Source organism: Trachinotus anak, unplaced genomic scaffold, assembly GCF_046630095.1.
Source record: "Trachinotus anak isolate AG129_WGS33_773 ecotype Australia unplaced genomic scaffold, CSIRO_AGI_Tana_v1 ptg000033l, whole genome shotgun sequence".
Taxonomy (NCBI): Eukaryota; Metazoa; Chordata; class Actinopteri; order Carangiformes; family Carangidae; genus Trachinotus; species Trachinotus anak.
Window position 1 is genome coordinate 2,528,910 of NW_027273884.1, and position 23,179 is coordinate 2,552,088.

At 43.0% G+C, this 23,179-nt stretch overlaps 2 protein-coding genes across 7 annotated transcripts in view; one reads left to right on the forward strand and one right to left on the reverse strand.

The window, feature by feature from the left end:
• Positions 1-15,049, forward strand: part of ralgapa1 (Ral GTPase activating protein catalytic subunit alpha 1) — a 76,524-nt gene extending 61,475 nt beyond the window's left edge. For 5 of the 6 annotated variants that reach the window (XM_071471227.1, XM_071471231.1, XM_071471230.1 and 2 more), the window contains 2 exons: positions 6,588-6,712; positions 12,675-15,049. In XM_071471227.1, coding sequence (XP_071327328.1) covers positions 6,588-6,712; positions 12,675-12,820 — 271 coding nt within the window. In that variant the 3' untranslated portion in view covers positions 12,821-15,049. Of the gene's footprint in view, positions 1-6,587; positions 6,713-8,719; positions 8,752-12,674 lie in introns of all 6 variants that reach the window. The other variant, XM_071471229.1, reaches the window with a different exon arrangement.
• A 1,576-nt stretch (positions 15,050-16,625) lies between these two features.
• Positions 16,626-19,685, reverse strand: LOC139614095 (insulinoma-associated protein 2). The gene has a single exon (XM_071471239.1). The coding sequence runs from the start codon at positions 19,616-19,618 to the stop codon at positions 17,798-17,800; it is 1,821 nt and encodes a 606-aa protein (XP_071327340.1). The 5' UTR covers positions 19,619-19,685; the 3' UTR covers positions 16,626-17,797.
• Positions 19,686-23,179: the final 3,494 nt, after the last annotated feature.

Below are 23,179 nucleotides of genomic sequence, written 5' to 3' on the forward strand. Positions count from 1 at the left end.
TGCACTTTAACAGTAGAGAGCACTTTCAATCGAAGGCTATTGATCTGCTCTCTCACTATCACTGTAGTTGCTGTCAATGAAGTCAGTTCATTTTTATTTCCACGGTTTTGGCACAGCTTACCTCACCACAGTGGCCACTGGTCTGCGCTCAACCAGTTGAGCTACCAGGGTGCCCAATGAAGCCATTACATGTCCATACATGTCAGTGACAATGACTTTTATATGTGCCTGTATGTTCATTATTGGGGTTCCACTGCTCTATATTTACATTCAGAGATCTTGTTGTTTGCAAATTTTGAGATATGTAATCCAGACAGAGAGTCAGGATCTTTCATGAAAAAGTGGGCATTAAAATACTATCAGGTATTTTCCAAAAGGAAGATACAAGAATATACTGCAACTGATTTGAATTATTTCCTACATTAATTGCATTAGATTGCGATTTTCCTGTTTTCTCCACTTCTTCACAGTAGGTTTTATAATTTAATAATGAAATCAAAAGAGCAAAGTTATGTTTGATACCAAAACAATTGAAGGGACTGAACTCTTGTCTGTTCTCAGCAGCTGATTATTAATGTACATTTTTATGACATCCTGTGCCTTAGAGGACATCCTGTTTCTTATAGCCGATTCAGATCAACACACTGACTCAGTTTTAACGCACACTAACATTCGATCTGAATGGTTAAACGCATGTCATCCAGCCCAGTGAACAAGAGTATTTATTGTTGTGAATTTAATATTATTTAATCTATTGATTTAAGCCAGCTTCTTAAAAAGAGCAAAGAAAAGCAAGAAAAAGGCAACGCAGAGAGAGAATGGGTCAAAAGCTTATTGAACATGTTCAGTAGATATGCTTTATGTACTTACCTTTTGTATGAACTGGGTAATTTTGTAATAGCGTAAGTTTGTAAAATGAGGCATGAAAATGGGTTGTAACAGAAAGCAGAGAATGGATTTTTTGCTTTTAATATAGAGAATCCACGCACCTACTCTTTGAAATTACATTTGAAAAATATGTCCAAAGTACTTTTATTGTAGTTTGACCAGATTACCATTTGTACAGACAGCCAGATTTTTTTTTTTTTGTTACCTAATGGTGGAGCTAAGTGTGCCACACAGCAGATGTCATTTACACTGGGGATGTTGTGATGTCCCCACCACTTTTTGAAATGGCTGATTTTGGCCACCATCAGTCACTTTCCTCTGACTGAAGCTTTTGGCCGGTAGAAGATGTTGTCAGGTGGCATCGAACTTTCCTCAGATGTTTTGACCCTGGACCACAAGGTCCTTCAGGGTGGTGATGGCCAGTCACTGCACATCTTCTCCTGGCTCCCAGCTCATTTCACCCCTCGTGCTCCAGAGCCAATTTCCACTTTCTTCCACCCAGAGTGCAGTGGGAAACTCCTGCCTCAGCTGGAGATAGCCAGGCCTGCCACCCTTTGACCCTGCATTGTTGGACCAGGTCCTGGTGGCCTTCATCTCTGAGGTGTCTTCTTATCTGTCTTTGCACGGGACTGTCAGTTCAATCAGGATGATATTCTTCGCCTCCTCGGACAATATAACTACGTCAGGACCTTGTCGTGATGCCTGCATCTCCCCCTGGCTAAAAACGGTCTGGCACTCCTCCAGTATGTAGACCAACATGCCTTTCTCTCTGTTTTTTCATCTGAGTCCTTATGACCCCACCACTTCTCAACATAAAGTGACGCCCCCTACCCCTTTCCTTCCTTTCCCCCAGATGATTCAGTTACTGTCATGGCCTGGACATTTATTGAGATGTTTCTTATACAATCATATCCAATCAGTTAATTTAAATACTGTACAGTGCATACATACAGACTCCAACTGAGCTGTAGACACATGTTGTGGCAGTTGTAAAGAAGGTCTGATGTTCCTTAAGTTGAGACTGACACAGGAAAAAATCGGTATCATGGAAATTAATAAAACAAGTTAAGTAATTAATAAGTGTATTTAATGTAAATTAAAACCATACACATTTATCCTCCGAATCATTATGCAAATAGCTATGAGAAAAAAAATACGAAATTACCCCACTTCTATCACGAGGTTGAACGGTTCTATACTTTCACATATACATATATACCCCCCCCCCCCCCCACACACACACACACACACACACACACACACACATCTCAGCAGAGGGCCCGGCTCCTAATGCGCTAACAAGCTCCCTTTCTCCTCCTCTCACCTCCTCTTTCCCGGCCTCCCTCAGTCTCAAGTGATCGCAGTAGTCGAACACCGCCACAATGAACTGCACTGCGGGAGAGAGAGGGAGAGTAAAGGGCTGAAATGGAGAGAGAGAGAGAGAGAGATGGAGAAAGCACAAACACTTCACTCTCTCCTCTCTTTTCAGCCACGCAAAAGAAAATGAGTTTCTGACTCGACACAAAAGAGCCTTTTTATCCACCCCCTCTATCTTTCTCCTGTGTGCCTTTCTTTTTTGCTCCGCTTTCTCCTTTTTCTCCCTCACCAGCCCTTTTCCCTCTTTCTCCCCTTATAATTTTCCCTCTTTCTTTCCCTTTCTCTCTGAAAGAGAGATATTTTGCTGCTAATGACTTAATAAGAGGAGCTATCTGAAATTCAATTACAGTAGATTTTATAGTGACGACCGCCATTAGGATGGAGGCAGAGATGTGTGAACGTCTATTTTCTTTGACCTCTCACTAGTTTCAACTTTTTTTTAATACAAATAATCATAACTTTATTTGTATAGCATGTTTCATGCAGAGATACCACACAAAATGCTTCACAAAGGATTAAAATTGGGAAACAACGTCAAACAGACGACAGGAATGCAGATAAATGGTAACAATAATGAAAATGCGACACGATTGAAATCTCTAGAACAGCCACTGAATGTCAGCTCATGTTTCCAAGGTCAAACTATAAATTTTCATTCTGAATAAAATGTATGGTAACCATAAAACAGTAAAACTAAACAGAACAGAATAAAATTGTAAAAGATGTGGACGAGAAAGACAGCTCTTTAATTTCTTTTTTTAGGGATGAGAATCGAGAACCAAATCCAGATGAGAACCGGTTCATCTGCCACCGAGCTCATCAGTTCCTTTTATCGATGCCTGTATGTTTTCCTATATGTTTAATATGCAAATTGCAAAGAGCTCCTCAAATTACACAAAGACCCCGCCTCCCCCTTGTGTCAAAGTGGGTGTCAGTGTTTACAAGTTTGATGAGAGGATGAAGAGGAGCTGTCCTGGTGACGAAAAGAGAAAAAAACACCATGAGTGTGAATTCCAGTCAGGTGAAGTCGTTCCCTCCAACTTTGATATCAGCAAACAACAGTAGGCTAACGTCACGTGCTTCCCTCTCTAGTCTGTCTCTGTAACCGAGCTGGGCAGTGCGTCTCTTGCTCGGTCTGTGTCTTGCTTACCAGACACGTCCCAGGCTGTACTGTGACTTTGTGCCTGACAAAAGTGAGACTGAAACACAACTTTTTAATTGTGTTTGATGAGTGCCAACGGGCAATGGTGTTTATAGACTGCAGCAGGACAACCGCATCATGTGCGAACATGCATCCATATGCTGATTGAAAATGCCAAATGAGCTAGCCAGTGTTATGCTGTAAAAATACCCTCATGCAAAATAAATAGTTGTAGATCTTCGTCAGCAGCCACAGCAGAGTAAAGCGAGCCCACAGTTTAACATGTGCTGGGACATAAAATGCAAAAAAAAAAAGGTAATGGCAGTGGCCGGTGTAGCATGAAGACAAAAACACACAGATATGAAGAGGAGGTGTGTTAATCAGTACAGTGGAAACAGACCAAATCCTAAGTTTTACATTAGAGTCCGTCCGTCTCTCTGCTGATGTTGCCTGTTGTCAGTGGGGAGCTGGTGATTGTGACACAGTGACATGAGGCCGCAGGCAGACGCCCACGCTGAGAGGAAGAAAGAGGGAGAGAGATAAAGGCAGCGGACAGAGAAAGAGTGGAGAACAGTAAAGTGATGCTCCTGTCACTTATCTCAGCAGTGGTGCCATGTCTGTATTTATTTCTGCTCATTTTCTCTCTCTTTCAGTTTCACCGTCTTTGTAGACTTCCTTCTTTCCTGCAGGTGTCCTCTAAACCTTTTCACCTTCTGACAAAACACTGGCCTGTTATGTGCCTGTGCATCTTTTTTTTTTTCTTTTTTTTTTTTTCTTTCTAGCTGCTGCTTCATACAGCCACACATTATTAAAAGATGATATAAAGATAAGCATGTGTTGTTTGGAGGAATATGCAGTGCTTCTTGCTCCTAATTGCATGATCTCCACACATCTCTTCCCTTTGCTCTCCAAAGGGGGAAGTGCGATGCAGGGGAGCGGGAAGCAGGAAAAAGACAAACGGCGAGATCACGTAGAGACTCAGTGTGAGAGACACTGACTTTGACACTCTGTGTGTGTCTGCTGCTCTTCTCTCAGCTCTCACCGGGAGAAAGACACTCAAACTCCTCCTCCCCGTCTCACCCGCTGTCCTCCCCTCTCACCTCCCCTGTGACTCACCCTTCCTCCTCTTCACCCCCGTCTTTTTACAAGTTCTCTTCCTCCCTAAGCATCTTGCTTTCTTTGCACCTCTAGCCTCCACTCCTGCCTCTCTCTCACCTCCGTTCCCTCTCTGACTAACTCCCCCTCATTTCCTTGCATCAGTGTGATTTAATCATGGGCTTGAAAAGTATTTTTGAAACAATAGCTGCTTTTTTTTTGTTTGTTTTTAGACTTGAAATCAAGTTTGTGTAATTTCAATAAAATGTTAGACCAACTGCATCATCTGTCCTAAGTTTATTAAAGTTTTTTCTCTCTGCTTTGCAAGCTCCCCTCATCTCCACCCTCCTTTCTCTTTTCTGCCTGTTCAGTCTGTCCCTCCACTTTAAAGGAGCCATATTGTTATTATTATCATTGTCTCTAACTGGATCAGTTACCATTAGACCTGAATCTTTCTCCTTCTGAGGCCCATAGACCAGCTCTCTAACCCAATAGAAAACCCATGGGCACTATTACAGATGGCTGATCCATTCACAACGCGCACACACACACACACACACACACACACACACACACAGGGACAAACACACAGATTTCATTCTGAAGATTCATTGGCCTAATCCCATCGCACACTCAAACAGAGACACGTGCACTTACATACACACATTGTGCCTGTTCATAACCAACCTTATCAAATATAGACACACACACATAAACACTCATTGAAAACCCTCTGTTATTGGTGCTCACTGGACAAATGGTAATACTATTGGGAGTTGATGGGCCTGTGTGTGTGTGTGTGTGTCAGGAGACAGTAACAGCTGCATATGGCTGTCATTATGGTTGGATGTATGAGTAGGACTAAGGAAGAGAGGGTAAATGTCATTCCATCAATGAGGTTATCTCTAATAGATGGACAGTCCTGAAGTCCTGGTTTCCATTTACTCTGCTCTCGGCTGAATCCCTGTACCTCCCTTTGAATTCGTCGCTAAAGGCTGTAATAACAAGTGATAAAAGGGGCTTTGTTTGCCTAAGAATAACACAGTGAATTCACATGGAAAACTATGTATAGGGAGTTAACTGACCTGTGTCACTAACAGTTTTATTATCTGAAAAATCCTGTTTATTCAACAACTACATTATGTTTAGTTTTATGAGAAATTATCCTATTACTGTCTTTTCTTTTGTTCTATCATCTCTTGTCCTCATAATTTTACTGTGTCCAGTTCAGTTTTGTCATTGTTGTTTTTATTTTCTATTCTGTTTAGTGTCAAACTCTAAAAATAATATTTAAAGACGTTTCATTTTCAAACTTCCATTGTCATTAGTACTTAATTTATTTTTAAAAATCCTGAAACATTAGTTCTTAAATAAATTATGAAATATGCAAAAAAAAAAAAGCAGTTGAGTAAAATTGAAATGAATGAAAGATGCATTAAACCAGAGAAACTTCAGGTCTGTGTAGTAGTAGAGTCCTTTGTTTGGTACATGCAAAAATTAAAACAATACAAAATGCTGAAGATACTTAATTTTACTTAAAGGTCCACGTCAGTGATTTAGTCTTCATAAAGTTGGGATTTGTGAGATACAAATTTTTTTTAAATGGTCGAAATGTTTGCAGCAGAGGTGAAGATATCCTGAGCCTCATTCAAGCTCCGAAACCCTTGATCCTACATTTCCCATAATGCAGCTGGACAGTCTTTCATGAGACCACCCTGACTGGTAAACAACTACCTCTGTCTCTACTCCACACTGCCAGTTTTTAACACAGACTTAACACAGACACAGACGGACCAATAACCTAACCTTTCTCCTTTTAAACTTCAGAATAAAACAACAACAAACAAGATATCAGTAAATAAAATTGTTGTGTTTTGGTTGTAGTGCAGCTACAGTGGAAGTTAATTGGAGAGAACCATATTTTTCAGGCGATTTTATTGAGATTTCCTGAACTGATGTTTAATACTTTCTATGGGCAGGATTTTAATCACCATCTTGAACCCATTTCTATCTTAATCTTTTTCCTTTTTATATTCTATTGGTATTTGTGTCTCTGTTTCCATTCAACCTTAACCTTTGACCTCAGCTATGAGGAGCGAGCTCGATACCTAGAAACAATTGTCCAGCACCACCAGGACCCGACCACGTTTGAGGACTACGCAGCTCGAGTTTACAGTCCTGCTCCCTGCACTCACCTGCCATCTGACACAGGTAAGACCTGACCTTTCACTCTGTGATTTCTACTACACCTCCTGATACACCTGATGGTCAAAACCTCGACAGCAGGCTTTCAGAGCCCAGGTGACTAAGGCTATGTCCACAGTAATACGTTTTATGTTTAAAAGGCATCACTTATGCTATGTTTACACCTGACGTTCACACTACTACATAGTTTTCAAGCCCCTAAAACTGAGACTTCTGGAAACGCTGCTGACCCGATTGTAGTTTGAAAACTCTGGGGTTGTGTTTTAGTCAGAAATGGAAACCTTTTGAAACGAATACACAACCACAACCATGCTCTGATTGGGTCTTTTGGTCATGACTACCAGTGGTAAATGCAACATGGATAACAAGTTAGAAGCGTTGCTGACCTTGTTGTCTTTGCTAGCAGCTAAATTCAACATCTGCCTTTTGCTGTTACTCATTTGAATTATTTTCTGCAACTAACCACTAACCAAATTCAGTCGACAATCTTCTTCCTGTTTACACTGGCACGCGCATGTCCAGTGTACGTGAATGGTCATGTGATATGCATTCTCAGGTGTGTTAGCACGACAGAAATTGTGCCAATACGGAGCTAAAGCACTTGTTTTAAAATGAAAATGTATCAGTGTGGACGTAGCCTAATGCAACTTTGTGAAACTGCTTATTGGCCAGCAGGAGGATTTGTTTACATGCACAGATTAATCCTTTAATTAAATTTAAAGAACAAAGGTGAGTTAAGTGACAGTTAAATTTGCAGATTTTCCCTCTCTTTAAGCACATAAGGAGGAACTTGCCTTCTAGAGTTTAAACGTCCGACCCTCCAGCACCATTTTAACCACAGAGACCACACACACAAACACTGGCAGCTCACGGTCTGATGCAGAGCCTTGTGTCTGAAGAGCTCTGTTTTCTATCCAAAGCTGTGCTCAGCCTTCTTCTGCCTCCAGAGCATCTCTGAGGAATTAGCTGACATCTGATCAGCCGTAGAGATGCCAGGCGTGCACATGGGAGTTATATTCTAATGTGTGACTCTCATATGTATCCTGTCAAGTTTATTAGACGGATATTGATCATTTTTGTCCGTAATGTGTCCGGTTAAGTCTGATTTAAAACTGTCCTTGGACTCACTTCTCATCCAATTAATTAACATGGCAGTTTTTTTTTACAGTAATTTAATTCCACAACTAAGCCACACATTTCCTTCATAAAGAAGTTACACATATACAACACAGAGTGATAGAGCTGTGTGACGTCGGCCTGTGTTAGTCACATATCAGTGTTTTAATGGAGCAGTTCATATAAGATGCCATGTGTGTTTGTCTATATGTATAATAGATCACTGTTTTTCTTTGCCAGCTGCTCCTCATCTCACCAGTTATTGTGTTCAGAATAATCGACCTGCTTTGAGGCTGAATGACACCCAGTACAACCTGATGCAACCCGATTGTATGCCACTTAAATCCCCCGTCATCTGTAGGGGGTTGGTGGTGTGTTGTTCAGTCCCAAAGGCCATTTCAGAACACAGGATCACAAAGTTAGTCATATAATAATAAGATAATAAGGCTTCTCATAGCCAAAGATTACAGTACATTACAGTGCATTTCTATTTCTATTAGTCCTGATATGTATAATATGATCAGAATTCAGTGTTTTAATAATAATCCTGTGCTCTGAAATAAACCCTGCTGAAATTACTGCACCCCCTTCTATCTATCTATCTATAACTCTATCCATCTCTATCTCTATCTATCTCTACCCCCCCCCCCCCTTAATTAGGTTCCCCTCCCTTAACAGCACAATGATCAAACATTCTTCTCTCTTTCTGTTTTTATTTTATTTCATTTATTTTATTCATTTATTTGTTTTGTTTTGTTTTGTTTTGTTTGGTTTTTTTTCAATTTATTTTTCTGATTTACTTTTGATTCATTTGTTTCCCATTTTTATTTTTGTTTTGGTTCCATTTCTTTTTATTTCCTTTTTCTTTTTATCTTCTTTTGTTCCCCCCTCCTTTAGATCGTAATGTCTCACTTGCCTATAGTTAAAAGGTAAGCCTTGTCATTGACATGCCCTGTTTTGATTGGCTCCTTCTACTGATGTTTCAGCCTAACCTGTGCTCTCCTCCAACTCCTCCACTGTTTTCTGTTTATTTGTCTGTGTCTCTTCCTCTGTGTCCTCTACAGTTGAAGCAGGTCTGCATGTTACAACTGAAAAGGAAGTGTCATTTTCATCTCACCTGTGAGAGTAGTTTGGTGTGACTCCATATGTTTGTAACAGGGCATAAAATCAGGAGACATTTTTTTATTTCAAGCTCAGAAAGGACCTGGTTCATTCATCTTTAGGACCAAGAAACAGAGTGTAGCTTCCTCCCACTTGGCTCATCAGGTTTATGTCTCAGCTCTTGTTCTTGGTTGAGATAACTGGCCCACAAAGGAATCAACAACAAAAAACAAAGAATATTGACAAAAGATCTGTTGAACGGATCTAAAGCTGCTTCTGTGCCATTGCTGTGATTGTTTTAAACCTTCTCTAGCTAATTTTTTGGCCACTTGGGGGCAGTAGAAAAGCCGTAAACAAAACACTGACTGATTATGACCTTGTACGGTTGTTATGACAAACATGTTAGCAAACCGTTTTAATTATCTAGTCAATATTCACTGTTCTTTTAGCTCTGTTTTTGGTCTCTACCAGCTCCTGAGGTAAATATCTGACTCTTTGGCTGTGAAATGCTCCACTATGTTCACCAGGTAGTTGCTGACTTTGTCTGCTTTCTGGTGACAGATGGGTAATACAAAACCTGCTGCAGCCAAAAAAAAGACCCTAACGAGAGCCGTGAGCCAGAATCACAACAGTAGAGTTTCTGCCTGTAAAACCAAAACAGTGAGCTGAAAGACAGTAAAACACTCCATGGAGCTGAGGGGAACTGTAGAATCTGATCATTCATTTTGGGCTCGTCACGATGAGGCAAAATGTAATAAAAATGTATGTTATATTATAATTTAAAAAAAAATTGAGCTTGAAGCTCATTGGCCACAACCAGCCACGTAATTGTTAACCGCTAAAGGCCAAAAATATACTAACATAAAAAACATATTCAGGCAAACCTGAGGAACTAAGGCACGATGATGAATTACTTTTCCCATTTTTTCAGAATGAAACAGCACATCACAGCTTTAATAGGTAAAAGACTGCCTGAATCAGACATTTAAAAATATGTTTTTTGTAAATTCTTGCTCAAGCTTCTCTGAGATTTTTCCTCATGCACATCGTCCCATGTTGACAGGCTTCAGTGTTTTTGCTTGTCTGGCTGACGTAAACACCAAATCTCATACCAAACTGCACTCTGTGGCATGATGAAAGTGAGAAATCCTTTTTATAACAACGTGAAGATTTCCTCTCTTTTGTCTGTTTCACTCACAATAATTTTCCTATTTGTTCTGTTAACCTGCAACGTCACACTGATCTGGTGAAGCTTTACCTCGAACCTTCTGTATGCTCCTGTCTTCCTGGTTTTGATGATGTAGCACTATAGCACCTGCTCTCACACACACACACACACACACACACACATTCAAAATGGGTTAGAAATATAAGTCTTCATAGTCACATACTGTCTGGATGTGTAACTTTAAACTAACCTGAAAGTTGTGGTGGATGTTTGTGTTGCTACATTTGACATATATAAGTGTTGAGAATAACAAAATTAAGCATAAAAATAATGTAGTTGAAATATTTCCTGTTTCATCATATACATGTACATGTACACTGTGTGTGTTGTCGCTCTGCGTGTCTTTAATGTCTTTTCATTCTGTTCAGTGTTTTGAGCTTTACTGTTTTTCTCTTTACTTTTGTGGCAACTTATTCTTTGTTTTTATTCATTTTTTCTGTTCTTTCTTTTCTCTGACCATCCCTCCTTCACTCTCCTGAACTGCTCCTTTGTCCTGTCCTCCTTTTTATACCTTCTCCTGTCTCCTATATCTCTCGCTTTCCTCCCTTTCCCTAATTTTTATTTCTCTTCCTTTCTGGTGTTTCATTCTTTCCTGTATCCTCCTTGATTCCTTCTTCTCACCTGTTTTTGTTCCTGGCCCTCCTCTCCTCTCTTCTCCTCTCCTCTCCTCTCCTCTACTCTCCTCCTCCTCCTCCTCCTCCTCCTCCTCCTCCTCCTCCAGAGGAGCACAGTGTAATGTATATGATGGTCCCTAAACCACTAGACAGCTTTAACCTGCTCAGGGTGAAGGGGAAAGGCCTCAAGCAGAAGGTCCTTCATGCTAGCTGTGAATGGTATGCTTCATAGATAGAAAATCATGTGACCACATTTCTCTCCTTTTCTCTCTAGTCTAGTTTTGTGGTCTAGTTTCTAGTTATGTGATGTAGGATAAGTGTGTGACTGTAGCCTATAAATCATTTAACCAGATTGTGTAACACTGTTATATCAACAGTGTGTGTGTTTGACTCTGGTCGAGTAGAGTTAGTGTTTACGTCTTATTGACAAACCTGTACAGTGACCATGGTGGTCAGTTAGACCTGAGCTTCAGGGGAAATGTTAATGCAACACTGTTTTTGTTTTTGTTTTTTTAAATAAAAGATCTAAATTGGGTTTTTTTTACACACACACACACACACACACACAGTATATTTTTCTTAACTTTTGATCACAAATGTGTTTAAATCTATATAAGTGGGCACTTCTCCTCTGCCAAGATAATCCATCCACCTGACAGATGTGGCATATCCAGATGCTGATTACACACCATTGATTATTGCAAAGGTGTGCTTTGGGCTGGTCACGATACTTAATAATTTTATTCATTTATTGTGATAATGGGTTTCACATGAGGTGGGCTTCAGATGAAATGACAGGGGCTGGTTGGATGCACTGCTACACTCTCAGAAACGACCTTGGAGACGACTTCTGGCGGAGGTGGACATTCAGCACGCCAAACTCATGCTACCTCAAAACATTGTGTTGTGTGATAAAACTGCACATTTGACAGTGGCCTTATATTGTGACCAGCCAAAAGCACTGCTGTGCAATAACCATGCTGTGTAATCAGCATCTGGATATGTCACATCTGTCAGGTGGGGGGATGAACTTGACAAAGGAGAAGTGCTCACTCGCACGGATTTAAATCCATTTAAATGAAGAGAAATACTCATGTGTCACTGTGTTTAAAAAAATCTTAGATCTTTTATTTCAACTCATGAAGAATAGGAGTAAAATTAAAAGTCTTGACTTTAAGTTTTTCTTCAGTACAGATACCAGGCAGTTTGTGTAGCAGCAACACTTTCATTTTGTTTTTTCACTAAATCCTAATATATGTGAAGCATGTGTTGCTTCCACTGCAGATATATTTAGCTAAAGGCTGGCGTCAAACATTTGATGTCAAGTTTATTTATGTAGTTTTTAATTGAACCTACAGCATCAGGGGAAAAATCTTTTCACAAGCTTTTTCACTGTACTTCGTTGCTTTTTATTTCTCTAGTGTTTGAAGTTGTCATTCGTCAACTAAGCAAAGTTTTCATGGTAACGATGGTGTTTTAGGACATAAACTTGTCTCGTGGTTTTTAAGGAACTTGAAAGAAGCAAATACAAAAACAAGTTAATAGAGCTTATATGTTGCCTGTCTCTCTAGCTGTCCGTCTGTCTGTCTATCCACCTGTCTGTCCTCTGTCTGTCCTCTGTCTGTCCTCTGTCTGTCCTCTGTCTGTCCTCTGTCTGTCCTCTGTCTGTCTGTCCGTCCGTCCTCTCTGTGCCTGTGTGTGTTGTTCTGTGTTTGTCACTGTAGGAGTCTTTGCAGTCTGGCTCAGTAGAGCATCATGGGTCGTGATGTAATTTTCTTTTTGTCCCCTCATCCTTTTCTCCTGTTATTTACCTCCTCCCTCCTCTCCTTTATCCCTCCATCCCCCATTAATCCTTCCTCCTCCCTTGCCCCCTCACCTCCCCTCGTCCCCTCCTCCTCCTCCTCCTCAGGCTCCTGCCTAGAGATTCTTCGGGGAGAAAGTCCAGCTCTTGGGGAGGCCGGGAGCGACTCGGCGTCCCCCATGTCTCCTCGGACTAGCAAGAGCCGCATGTCCATGAAGCTGCGACGCTCCTCTGGATCGGCCAATAAGACTTGATCTTTCAGGTTGCTTGGCTCAGTCGGGACTGACACTTCATATCATGATGGCGAACAAACACTGGTTTTTTTCTCAATTCAACCTATGAGACTTACTTCTTAAAAGGCTTTATTCCAGAGGACATTTAGTCTGTAACTGCACTTAAAGTACAAGAAATTAAGAATGACGCAACTTAAAATGAACCGCTCCGGGGAAATTCACATAGATATTATATTCAGCAGGAGAAATGACGCTCAGTGTTCTGGCAGAAGACTGTGACTCATGTTGCCTCCAGCATGTTGCCGTTCTGATCGGACACTGGTCTTTCATGTACAAAACGCTTTGTTGCACACTTGTACTCTCAAAAGCACATGTGATAGTATTTCGTGGACTATACTATACTGTAACTTTATTTTGAAATTGCTCACAGCTGCTGTATTTATCCTCAGCTTTGCTCACAAGAAAAAAAAACAACAACACAGGAACCAGTAAACCCAGTGCTGCAGCATGCTGATCTTTGCCATAGTGGGGAAAAGCTGAATAAGTGCTGCCTATACAGAGCAGTATTAGTTCCTAATCTGTGCCATGTTCAAAACTCCAGTGTTAACTCGGGACTGCAAAAAGCTGAAGTGTGCCACATTACACACTGCTCTGTAAACATTCAATGACGAACAAAGAGCAGAGTCTCTTCAGTGTGTGTGTGTGTGTGTGTTGTGTCATTGAAAGAGGGGAAACTTGTATATTTGTACTATAGTCAGGCTGCGTGTGTACAGACAGAACCATGAGTTTTGATATAAAAAGAAACAAGAGTGATGGCTGTAAAGTGTTGCATGGAGAAAGCGAGATAAAAGTCTATTTTTGTTCTCAGTGCAGAGTTAAGCCTCTAAAGATAAAGAGCAGGGGTCAGTTTCTATTCAGTCCTCCAAATGTAAATAGAATCTCATTCATTTGCAAACAATAAAAAAAAAAACATCTTATGGATGCGGCAGCGATCTCAAGCCAAAAATCTGTGTTTGAATTCAGAAGAAGTAGCTTAGGGGACTGAAAGTGGCCTGACCTGCTCTATGAGTGCAGCGACCTTAAGAACAATGTTACTGTATGTGCAGTGATGATGGCAGGATTATTTGTCTAGAAAATTCACAAGGCAAGCTGATCAAAGAACAAGCAGCTGTTACTGTCGTTTTTGCTCATGCTGTAAAATGTGGACAAGCACTGATGTTCATTGCATCTAATTTTCTTTTTTTTTTATTTGTAAGTTTTGATCCAAACAAGAATGTTGCTGTATTTTTAGTCACTCTTGTTTATTGTTTTCTGATGCAATGGAACCACAACTTTTCTTTCCTTGATCATCTGAGTATGACATATATATATATATGTCATACTCAGATATATATATATATATATATATATATATATATATTCAAAAACATAGTACATATATGAATATCTATGAGAATGTGTACAGTGTGAGGAGGCTTGTTGTGTATATACTGTTCTATGAGAATTAGCTGCCAAAACCAAACTGGTTTAACCTCAGACCACATATCTGCTAAAAGTGGGTTGACACTACAACATTTTATGCTTCAGTTTTTCTCCTTTATAACCAATTTGCACTCGCACATGCTTTAGGAATTTAAAAGTAATCTCATTTTAGCTCAAATAGTCGACTTTACGTTACAGTTGACATGTCCAACCTTGATACCACAGCTAGACTGGGGAAATCTGAAGTAAAAGTACCATCAACTGTTGTTTAAGGTAACTTTGTTTATCTCTAAAATGAATAATTTAACATCACTATAAGGACAATGTTGTATTTATCAGAATATACTGTGTACTGGGGGATTTACGGCCATATCACTCCTGATAAACCAGAAAGAGAAGTTTTTGTCTCATTAATATCTATGTTTCTCTGTTTCTCGTCTCATTTACTGCAGCCCACTGTTTTCTGTTAGAGGCATTTTTAGAGATGGAAGAGGAGGAAAATCACAGTATTCAGAACAGATACTGTAGATTCAAGGCCAAAGAGGAGAAGGAGAGAGAGAGAGAGATTTCAACCTATTCTCACTTAGATGTGAATGTTTTCTTTTTTTTTTCCAGATTAAATCTGCTCTTATATTTAGACTCATCCTCAATTCCACTTCTGGATGGAGGGGATCAGCATGTAATCACAATCCAGAAAATGGAACTTTAACACTACCATAGATGATTTTCATGGATTTAACGTCCTCATTTCAGCTCAACTTAAAGAAACTGACACAGTTAAAATTTTGCATTACTGGGTGAAGTACTTGAGGTTTCCCTTTATAAATGTCACAGTTGTGGCTTTACAGGGTTTACCAGGATTTAATGTTCTTCCATTAATTTAACATGATGGCTTGTTTGTCGATTGTTCGTTTTTTTTCATAGCCTGATCTCTGGTAGAGCAAACGTGTATATGAAAGATCTGTATTTGAAAATACAGGTCTAAGTTAAAGGTTTTGCATTACGCTTCACTGCTTGAAGTAACTGTATTCACAGCTGTGTTCTCTGTTGCTGTTTATTTTTTATTTCAGCCATAGTGTCTCTGTAGAGAGGAAAGGGATTGTAAAAACTTTTTTTTGACTCCTCCAAGGGGTTGAAATTGTCAGAATTTGTCTATGTAAATTTAGGTCAAATTCGTGTGTTACTTTGTGTGTGAATATTTGAGGTCAGCTGAGATCAAAGTTGTCCCTTATAAATTATTGCTGTTGCAGTTCTTCTTGCTGAGGTTGAAGCATCATTTATTGGTTGAGACAAGTGATGTAGTGCGGTGGTAGAGGCCTGGGACTGATCTGTACCCTCGGCTCACCCGCCAGTAACCAACCGTGTCCCAGTTTGCTTTGTTACATCCTGAGCCTGTTCACATGACCAGATCCCAGAACCACACAGGAACACCCTGTTTATTTACACTCCTTTATGCTAAACCTCTCCTCCTTCCAATTAAAATACCTGCACCTCCACATGACGACTTGAGTCCTGATGCTGCTTTAATGTCCCATGAGAAAGTTGGGAACTTTCAGATTCGTTTCACAGATTGTAAATAATCCTGAGGACCCATGTTTGGCATGAATTAAAAAAAAAAAAAAAAAATCTGCTTATTCAGCTTTACTGAACTCACATGAATGAATGCATGTTCATTTAGTTTAGAAATAAAAAGCCTGATTAGCAGCAACCAAAATGTATAGAAAACCTGAGTTACCCAAAGCCTTTCAGCATTATCAAGAGCTGACACAGCGACCCTGAGGCACCGTCCTCCCAGAGGAATTTGACTCGGGATTTTTTGGTAGAAATATTTTTCAGCTTTTTTGGCCCAAATCCTCATTGTCTAAAGAAGAGGGGGGAATGTCGTATTCCCCTTCCTCCTCCCTGTTTGCGCAGATTTCCCTTCAGAAGTAACAGTTTGGATCATCTGTGCCTGACGTAGACTGAACACGAGGGCTGCCATGGATACGGGTTCAGCTGTCCTCCAGATGTTAGTTTGGGACGACGCTGAAGTGTGTAACTACTGACTACACATACTGCATGACGCCAGTTCAGTACTAACTGCCTGTGTTGACCCAGTTAACAGCTGTGCCACAGCACACACATGCACGCTTGCACATACACACTCCTCACACTATGTTACTGTCAAAGCTGTATGATGTAAATGTGTAACATCTGTTTCAGACACACAGTGTGGACGTGCAATGATGGAATTTAACAATAAATGATTCATACCACTCACTGTTAGACTGACTCGTGTTGTGTGTGTGTGTGTGTGTGCAGCAAATGTATAAACAGCAGTAATAAACAGACTGAGAACAGCTCATTGATCATACTGTATTCCCATTTATTGACAATGATTTAGAATAAATTCCACATTCAACATATCAAAATAGTAACAGGCTTCTTAGAACCACAATTACATTTTAGCATCATGAAGGCATTTAGCACATATTTGAACAGTAATTTATAATCATTAAACACAAAAGACATTTTCTTAACTAGCAGTACTAACATGAAATGTTCCATTTCTGTATGAAAATATTTTATAGCAGATAAGTTAACCGGCACATTCACTATAAAAGGCATATTCTGTCTGATGATCTCATCGTTTTCTCTTTTTGTGTATTTGTTTTTTATTGTTCACTGTACAGGAAATAGAGTTAGGACATTGATTCCGTCTCCAGTTTTCAGGTTATGGAAGGTCACTTTCTAAAATGAGATCACGGGTCATTGATTATGGTCTGGCTCTGCTTCACACAATCTAACCCACTTCTTCTGCTTCTTAGCATCGGTGTGATCTGATTACTTTGCCACAGAAGTATGTTGAACATGGTCTCAAATGTCAGCCGCGTGCAGAGAGCGCGTTCATCGTGGCCTCGGTGTGGGTCCGGAACGCTGCTCCTTCCTCCTCCAGCCCGCCCCACCCACTCCCACGCAGCAGTCGCGTTAATGTGGGATCGTTTGCAGAGAGATGGCCGCTCTCTGCCAGTTCTGTGATTGACGAACCCTGGCAACGACAAACTGAACATTGAGATCACGTTTTTTTCTCAAAGGTTTTCAACAGAAGAAACTGTCTTTATGAATCAAGGACACTGTGATTTCATTTCATTTTACTTTAAAATGTCTGTCAGAGTCCGGCCTTTAGTTCATTTAATGAAGGAACATGTTCGATCTGTCAACTGTCCAGTGAATGAAAAGCCAGACAGTTCTAGTTTGACTCGTGTGTGCAGACGCGGTTTCAGGACCGTGGGCTGAGGGGTTTCCGCAGCGCAGCGGACAGTTCAGCTTCTCCTGCTGTGTCGGGTTAAAGTTCAGGGGTCAGTCTGTCGAACTGAGCTCGGCTGACACCAACAGGCTTCCGTCCCACTTTACAACCCGTCGATGACGTAAATGTTTCCGTGAGTGTGAATCGTTTCCTCGTGACTCTGACCGAAGACTTTTTTCTTTTTTTTTTTAATAAATAATCTGCTTCAGTGTCCATGTCTCGCGCGCGTCTCACGGCCGCACGGTCATCTGCACGAGCACCAGCTGCCGGTTTTCCACGGGGTGAGACTTGTTGATGTGTCTCGTGAGCCCCGGGGAGCTGAAGAATGTTGACGGACAGTGCTTACACGTGAACATCTGCTGCTGCTCGCGCTCCCCGGGGCCGCTCTCCTCCCTGTGCGCGTGGAAAACATCTGGCCCGAGTCCTCGTGCCCCCGCCAGCAGCTCGTCCCTCATCGCGTGCCACAGACGGTGTTTGTCCCGGATTTCCACCGACGGGAAGCGCGCGCCGCACAGGTGACACAGGAACACCTGTCCGCCGCCGCTGTCGCGCGCCTGGCTGTAAGGGGGCGGGGCCGCCGTCGCCGCGGTCATCTCGTGCGCGGCCAGGTGTTTCTTCAGGTACGCGTGACGGCGGAACTTCTTCCCACAGTACCGACACTCGTGCGCCTCCTCCTCCTCCTCCGGCACCGACCGGATGAACGGGATCGGAGGCTGCGGCAGGTCCGCGCGCTCCTCCGGGTTGCCGTTCAGCAGCAGGAGGCTGCACGTGGGGCTGTCCGCGGGGTCCCGGTAATGAGGTGAAGAGTCGTAGTGAGGAGGCGCGAGGCCGTCGCTGTCGGGGCTGTCGCGAGACCGAGCGTGGAGCAGGAGCAGCGGCGGCTCGCGCCTGCCGCGGGAGCTGTCCGGGGCCTCGTGGTGCTGATTAGAGTTCACGCGCAGCAGCTCGTTCTCTTTGCCCTCGTTCTCCACCGGCTGCCGCTCGTGCTGGACCAGCCCTCGCGCCTCCTTTAGCGGCTGGCTCGTGCTGCTGGAGGTCTCCGCTCCCCGGTTGCTCGCGGGTCGGGGCTTGTGCCAGCGGCGGTGCGAGGCCAGGTTCGCGGGGCAGCTGAAAACTTTGTCGCACTCGGGACACCGGTACTCCACGCGCACTATGCGGGAGCACTTGTGCTGCGCCAGGGAGAAGGGGTCGGGGTACTCCTCGCGACACAGCTGGCAGATGAACTCCCCGAGCGGCTGGCTCCCCGCGCGCCTCCTCAGCTCCGGGCTCTCCTTCTTGATCCGGAGCCCGAGCACCGGGGAGGTCGTGACCTCGTCCTCGAAGCTGAGCTTCCGGTTCACCTTCAGCTTCTTTCCCGCCGACTGTTTGAGGTGTTTGCTGCTGGAGCGCTGGTCCGGGTCGTGGAGCGCGTGTTTCCTCCCCGCGTGGGCTTGGTCCTGGTTCATCAGGGTCAGCGGCGGGAACAGGCGCACGTGGGTCATGTTCGGGTCCCCGTGGCAGTAGGACGGCGCGTGGTGGCTGCTGCTGCCCGCGAGGAGCCTCTCGATAGAAGCGGACACTGAAGTGGGCGTGGGCGTGGAGCTCACGAGGAACGGCAGCTCCGACACCGGGGACGATGTCGCGCGCCTGCATGTAAACAACAGCTGCTTCTCTCCCTCGCGCTGCTCCAGCAGCCGGGTGCCGGCCGGTTTAACGGGGCCGCGAGACTCCGCTAAAGTCACGTCGCGTGGAGGTGGAGGAGGCGGGAAGAAGCAGGAGAACTCGCCACGAGGAGTCAGATCGTCCGCCTCGCTCACTTGCTCCTCGGTGTCCGGTAACTGCGCGCGCCGGTCAGCCTCAGCCTCCAGCGCGGACTCCACGTGCGGGCTCCACGCCTCGCGGGACACCGGGACCGGGAACGCGCTCAACACGTCGCTGTCCCGCGGCGGCGGAGCTGCAGAGTGTCCCCCGCCGCTCCCGTCAGGTGGCACCGCTCTGCTGCTGCCGCTGGTTCTCAGCCGGTGAGACGCGGAGCAGCGCCGGGTCCTCTTCACCAGGAATCCCCGAGGCATGGCGGCGGCACCGGGAGGAGAGAACAGCTACTGTGGTCTGGAAGAGCCCACCGTGAAGAAGAGCTTTGAAGTGAGGAGGGAGAGATGGAGAGATGGAGAAGGAGAGGGGGGGGGGGGGGGGGGGGGGGGGGGGGGGGATGGAGAGGGAGAGAGAGAGAGATGGAGAGGGAGGGGGGGGGGATGGAGAGGGAGAGAGAGGGGAGGGGGGGTGGAGAGAGAGGGGGGGTGGAGATGGAGAGAGAGAGAGATGGAGAGGGAGAGAGGGGAGGGGGGGTGGAGAGGGAGAGGGGCACGAAGGTGTGATGAGAGCAAGAGAGCTAGACAGTGTCAGTGATGCGCGTTTGTTTCTGTCTCTCTCTCACACACACAAACACACACACTCACTCACTCTCACTCACTCACACACACACAAACACACACACTCACTCACTCTCACACACTCACTCACACACACACTCACACTCTCACACACACACACACACACAAACACACACACTCACACACACACACACTCACACACACACACACTCACACACACACACTCACACACACTCCCACACTCACACACACACTCACACACACACACACTCACACACACACACACACTCACACACACACTCACTCACACACTCACACACACACACACACACACACACAGACGCAAGAGGGGAAGCTATGCCCGAGGTATTCCCACCACCAACAACACTGATAATCAGACGCTACAGCAGGACAGAGACGGTCATTAGTGGTCTTTAAAAGATGATCTGTATCTGGGGCCTAACGACCCCCCAACACACGGAGGCCACAAGTTACTTCACACCCCAGCAGGTCAAATCATACACCTTCTTAACTGCTCTACCAAAATACCTCATTTTACTGGGGACCAAAAAAACAAAAAACAAATAAAAAGATATTATGAATATCCCACCAAAATATGAAATAATAAGAATGATAATAATAGAGCCTAATGATAGTAATAATAATGTTTTCATGCAATACAAAGGTTTGTCCTTCATTTCCTTTTTAGCTTTTGAGAGTAAAAAACTGCAGTTCAATAAAAACCTGCTCCGAGCAGCTGAGCCCATCCTGACAGAGGAAGACTCACAGACTGACTAATGACCAAGGTCGCATCCAAGTATAACATACACAGTGTTTACATGTTTGGAGCTCATATGTTTTCTACTGCTAAACACTTGATAGGTCCTTTTACTTTAGGCTCATTTCGGGAGTGAAACTGGACGAAATCTTCATCAGTCACTAAATAACGTTTTCAGTCATGAGTCGCTTTTCTGCTCTGTCCCCAAAATGTTTTTACTGGGACCTGATTTCAGAAGTGAACAGACCGTCCAGTGTGTGTGTGTGTGTGTGTGTGTGTGTGTGTGTGAGTGTGAGTGTGAGTGTGTGTGTAGTCTACGTTATCTCTCCAGCAGAACGGAGAGACAGCGCAGTGAAAGAGTGAACGAGATGGTAATCTTGTGTGTGTGTGTGTGTGTGTGTGTGTGTGTGTGGGGGGGGGGGGTCTATTCACGCCCGTCCTCCCCCACTAGAAGCTGCTCTGGCTGATAAGAGATCGGAGAGAGATTCGTCCATCTATCCATCCTCTCCCCCCGGGCCCGGCCGGCCCCTCAGCGCAGGCCAGGCGCTCTATAGCTCGGCCAGTGGGCTCAGGCCAGCCGGCGTCGCTCCCTGGAAATCAATCAAGGCGGATGAGCGTGAGAACGAGCTTGAGGGTCGGGCTGCTGGCTTGACAAGAGCCGCCTGGGGAATAGACATGAGAATAGAAATGAGATGGGTGCTGGAGAGTCCAACACTAAAAACTAATGAAGCACCAAGCCTCCTGGATCTTTAGTTTGGTTGTTTCTCACTGTAATTGTCTCCCGTTGAGGGGAAACCTGGGTCAGCCTTCAGTGACCCTGTTGACTGAAACAGTAGACGTGTGAGTGACTGGGGCCATTTTCTTCATTTCATCCAGAACAACAAATAAAGATGAAATTTCATGAATAACTAAAATAAATGTGATAAGCAATAAGCAATAAACAAATTCAAAACGACGACTTTTTTATCTCATCATTTTTAGGTGATTAAATCTAGACTTATTTTCTAATTATGACTTCATTTCTCATCAATCTTAAATTACCTATTAGTATTTTTTTATTCATTTTTTTCTTTATTGTTATCAAGGTTTCATCCATTTTTTTTCTTTACTTAAGCGATATGGGCTTCTGTAATTCTATATTGTTATCATGTTCAGTTGTGACAACCTAGCTATACAATTTTCTATTCGCTCCAATAAATTACCTTCTCCTCTGCTCATTAGTGGTGAAAATTTAGCTCTTGTCCCAGACAATTAGTGATTACTGAGATGTTTCCAAATGCAGTATATAAAGTGAATTTCCATTATAAATGGCAATTGAGCTGTAATAAAGTTAGAAGTTATACTACAATATTTCTAAGGTACCCTCTTTTTATTTTGCCACTTCACTGCAGATTTACTTCTCAATAAACTGTTGACACATAATTTTTGCGGTGCAGTGCAACATAAATCCAGTTTAAACCCTGAGATTATTTGTTTGCATCCAGCAGCAACAGGCAATACAGAGTCTTGCTGTTACGGTGATGTTGCTGTTGTTATTTACAAAATGAGGAATTTTTCATTTACATCATATGGTAATCTTCAGAGGAAAAAAGTGATTGTAATTTTGCATCATATGAAGAAAGAGTCAGGCTCGGGCACAGCTCTCTGCCTTGAGGTTAAAAGAAGGAAACTAGTCTAATGTAAGGATGGACAGAGCAGAGCAGGCAGTCGCTTAAAAAACAGAGTAAATGTTCTAAATATGGATCCACTGACAGTCTGGAGAGGCTGCCAGCTGAAGTGTCTGTTTGTTTGTGAGTGTGTGTGTGTCTGTGTGCGTGTGTGTGTATGTATCTTTAGTTTGCATCACATCAGTGGGCAGTGAGGTGGATAATCCTCCAGACTGCTGAAAATGACTCTATTGATCTGTGCTTCTCAGTCACAAGCCTCTGAGTACCGCAGCATTATACAGCTGAGCCGCTGCGCTGTCCGTCTTTGTTTACATGGGGTTTACATCTTAACTAGGACTGATGGGAATTTTGCTTGTGCATGATTATCTCATTGTGTGTTGAACCAAATGTATGATATTAAAAATCGATCAGATTTAACACATTTCACTTGTTAATTAAGGATCCTTGACATTCAGCTCTAGGACTTGGAGTTCTGGTTGAATGTAACAGTAAGAACAGGTTTAATTAAGGGTTAGCCAAGGGAAGGTCTTCATAAGTGTAGTAATACATTATTTGACTGTCTCCCCTTGAGAGGGTTTTAGTTATAGGCTTCATGAGTCTCATAAGTAGAACAAGTTCCTGTCAGAGTTTCTGTTGTTGCTGAGACTGTTACAAGAGAGAGAGTAATATATAATATCTCTTTGATGAACTTCAAGTATTCACATTAATAATTACATTCACAGTAATTATTTCTGTAGCTTTCCTGTTCTCTGCACTGCCACTTTGCTGCTATAACACAGTTAATTTCCCCACTGTGGG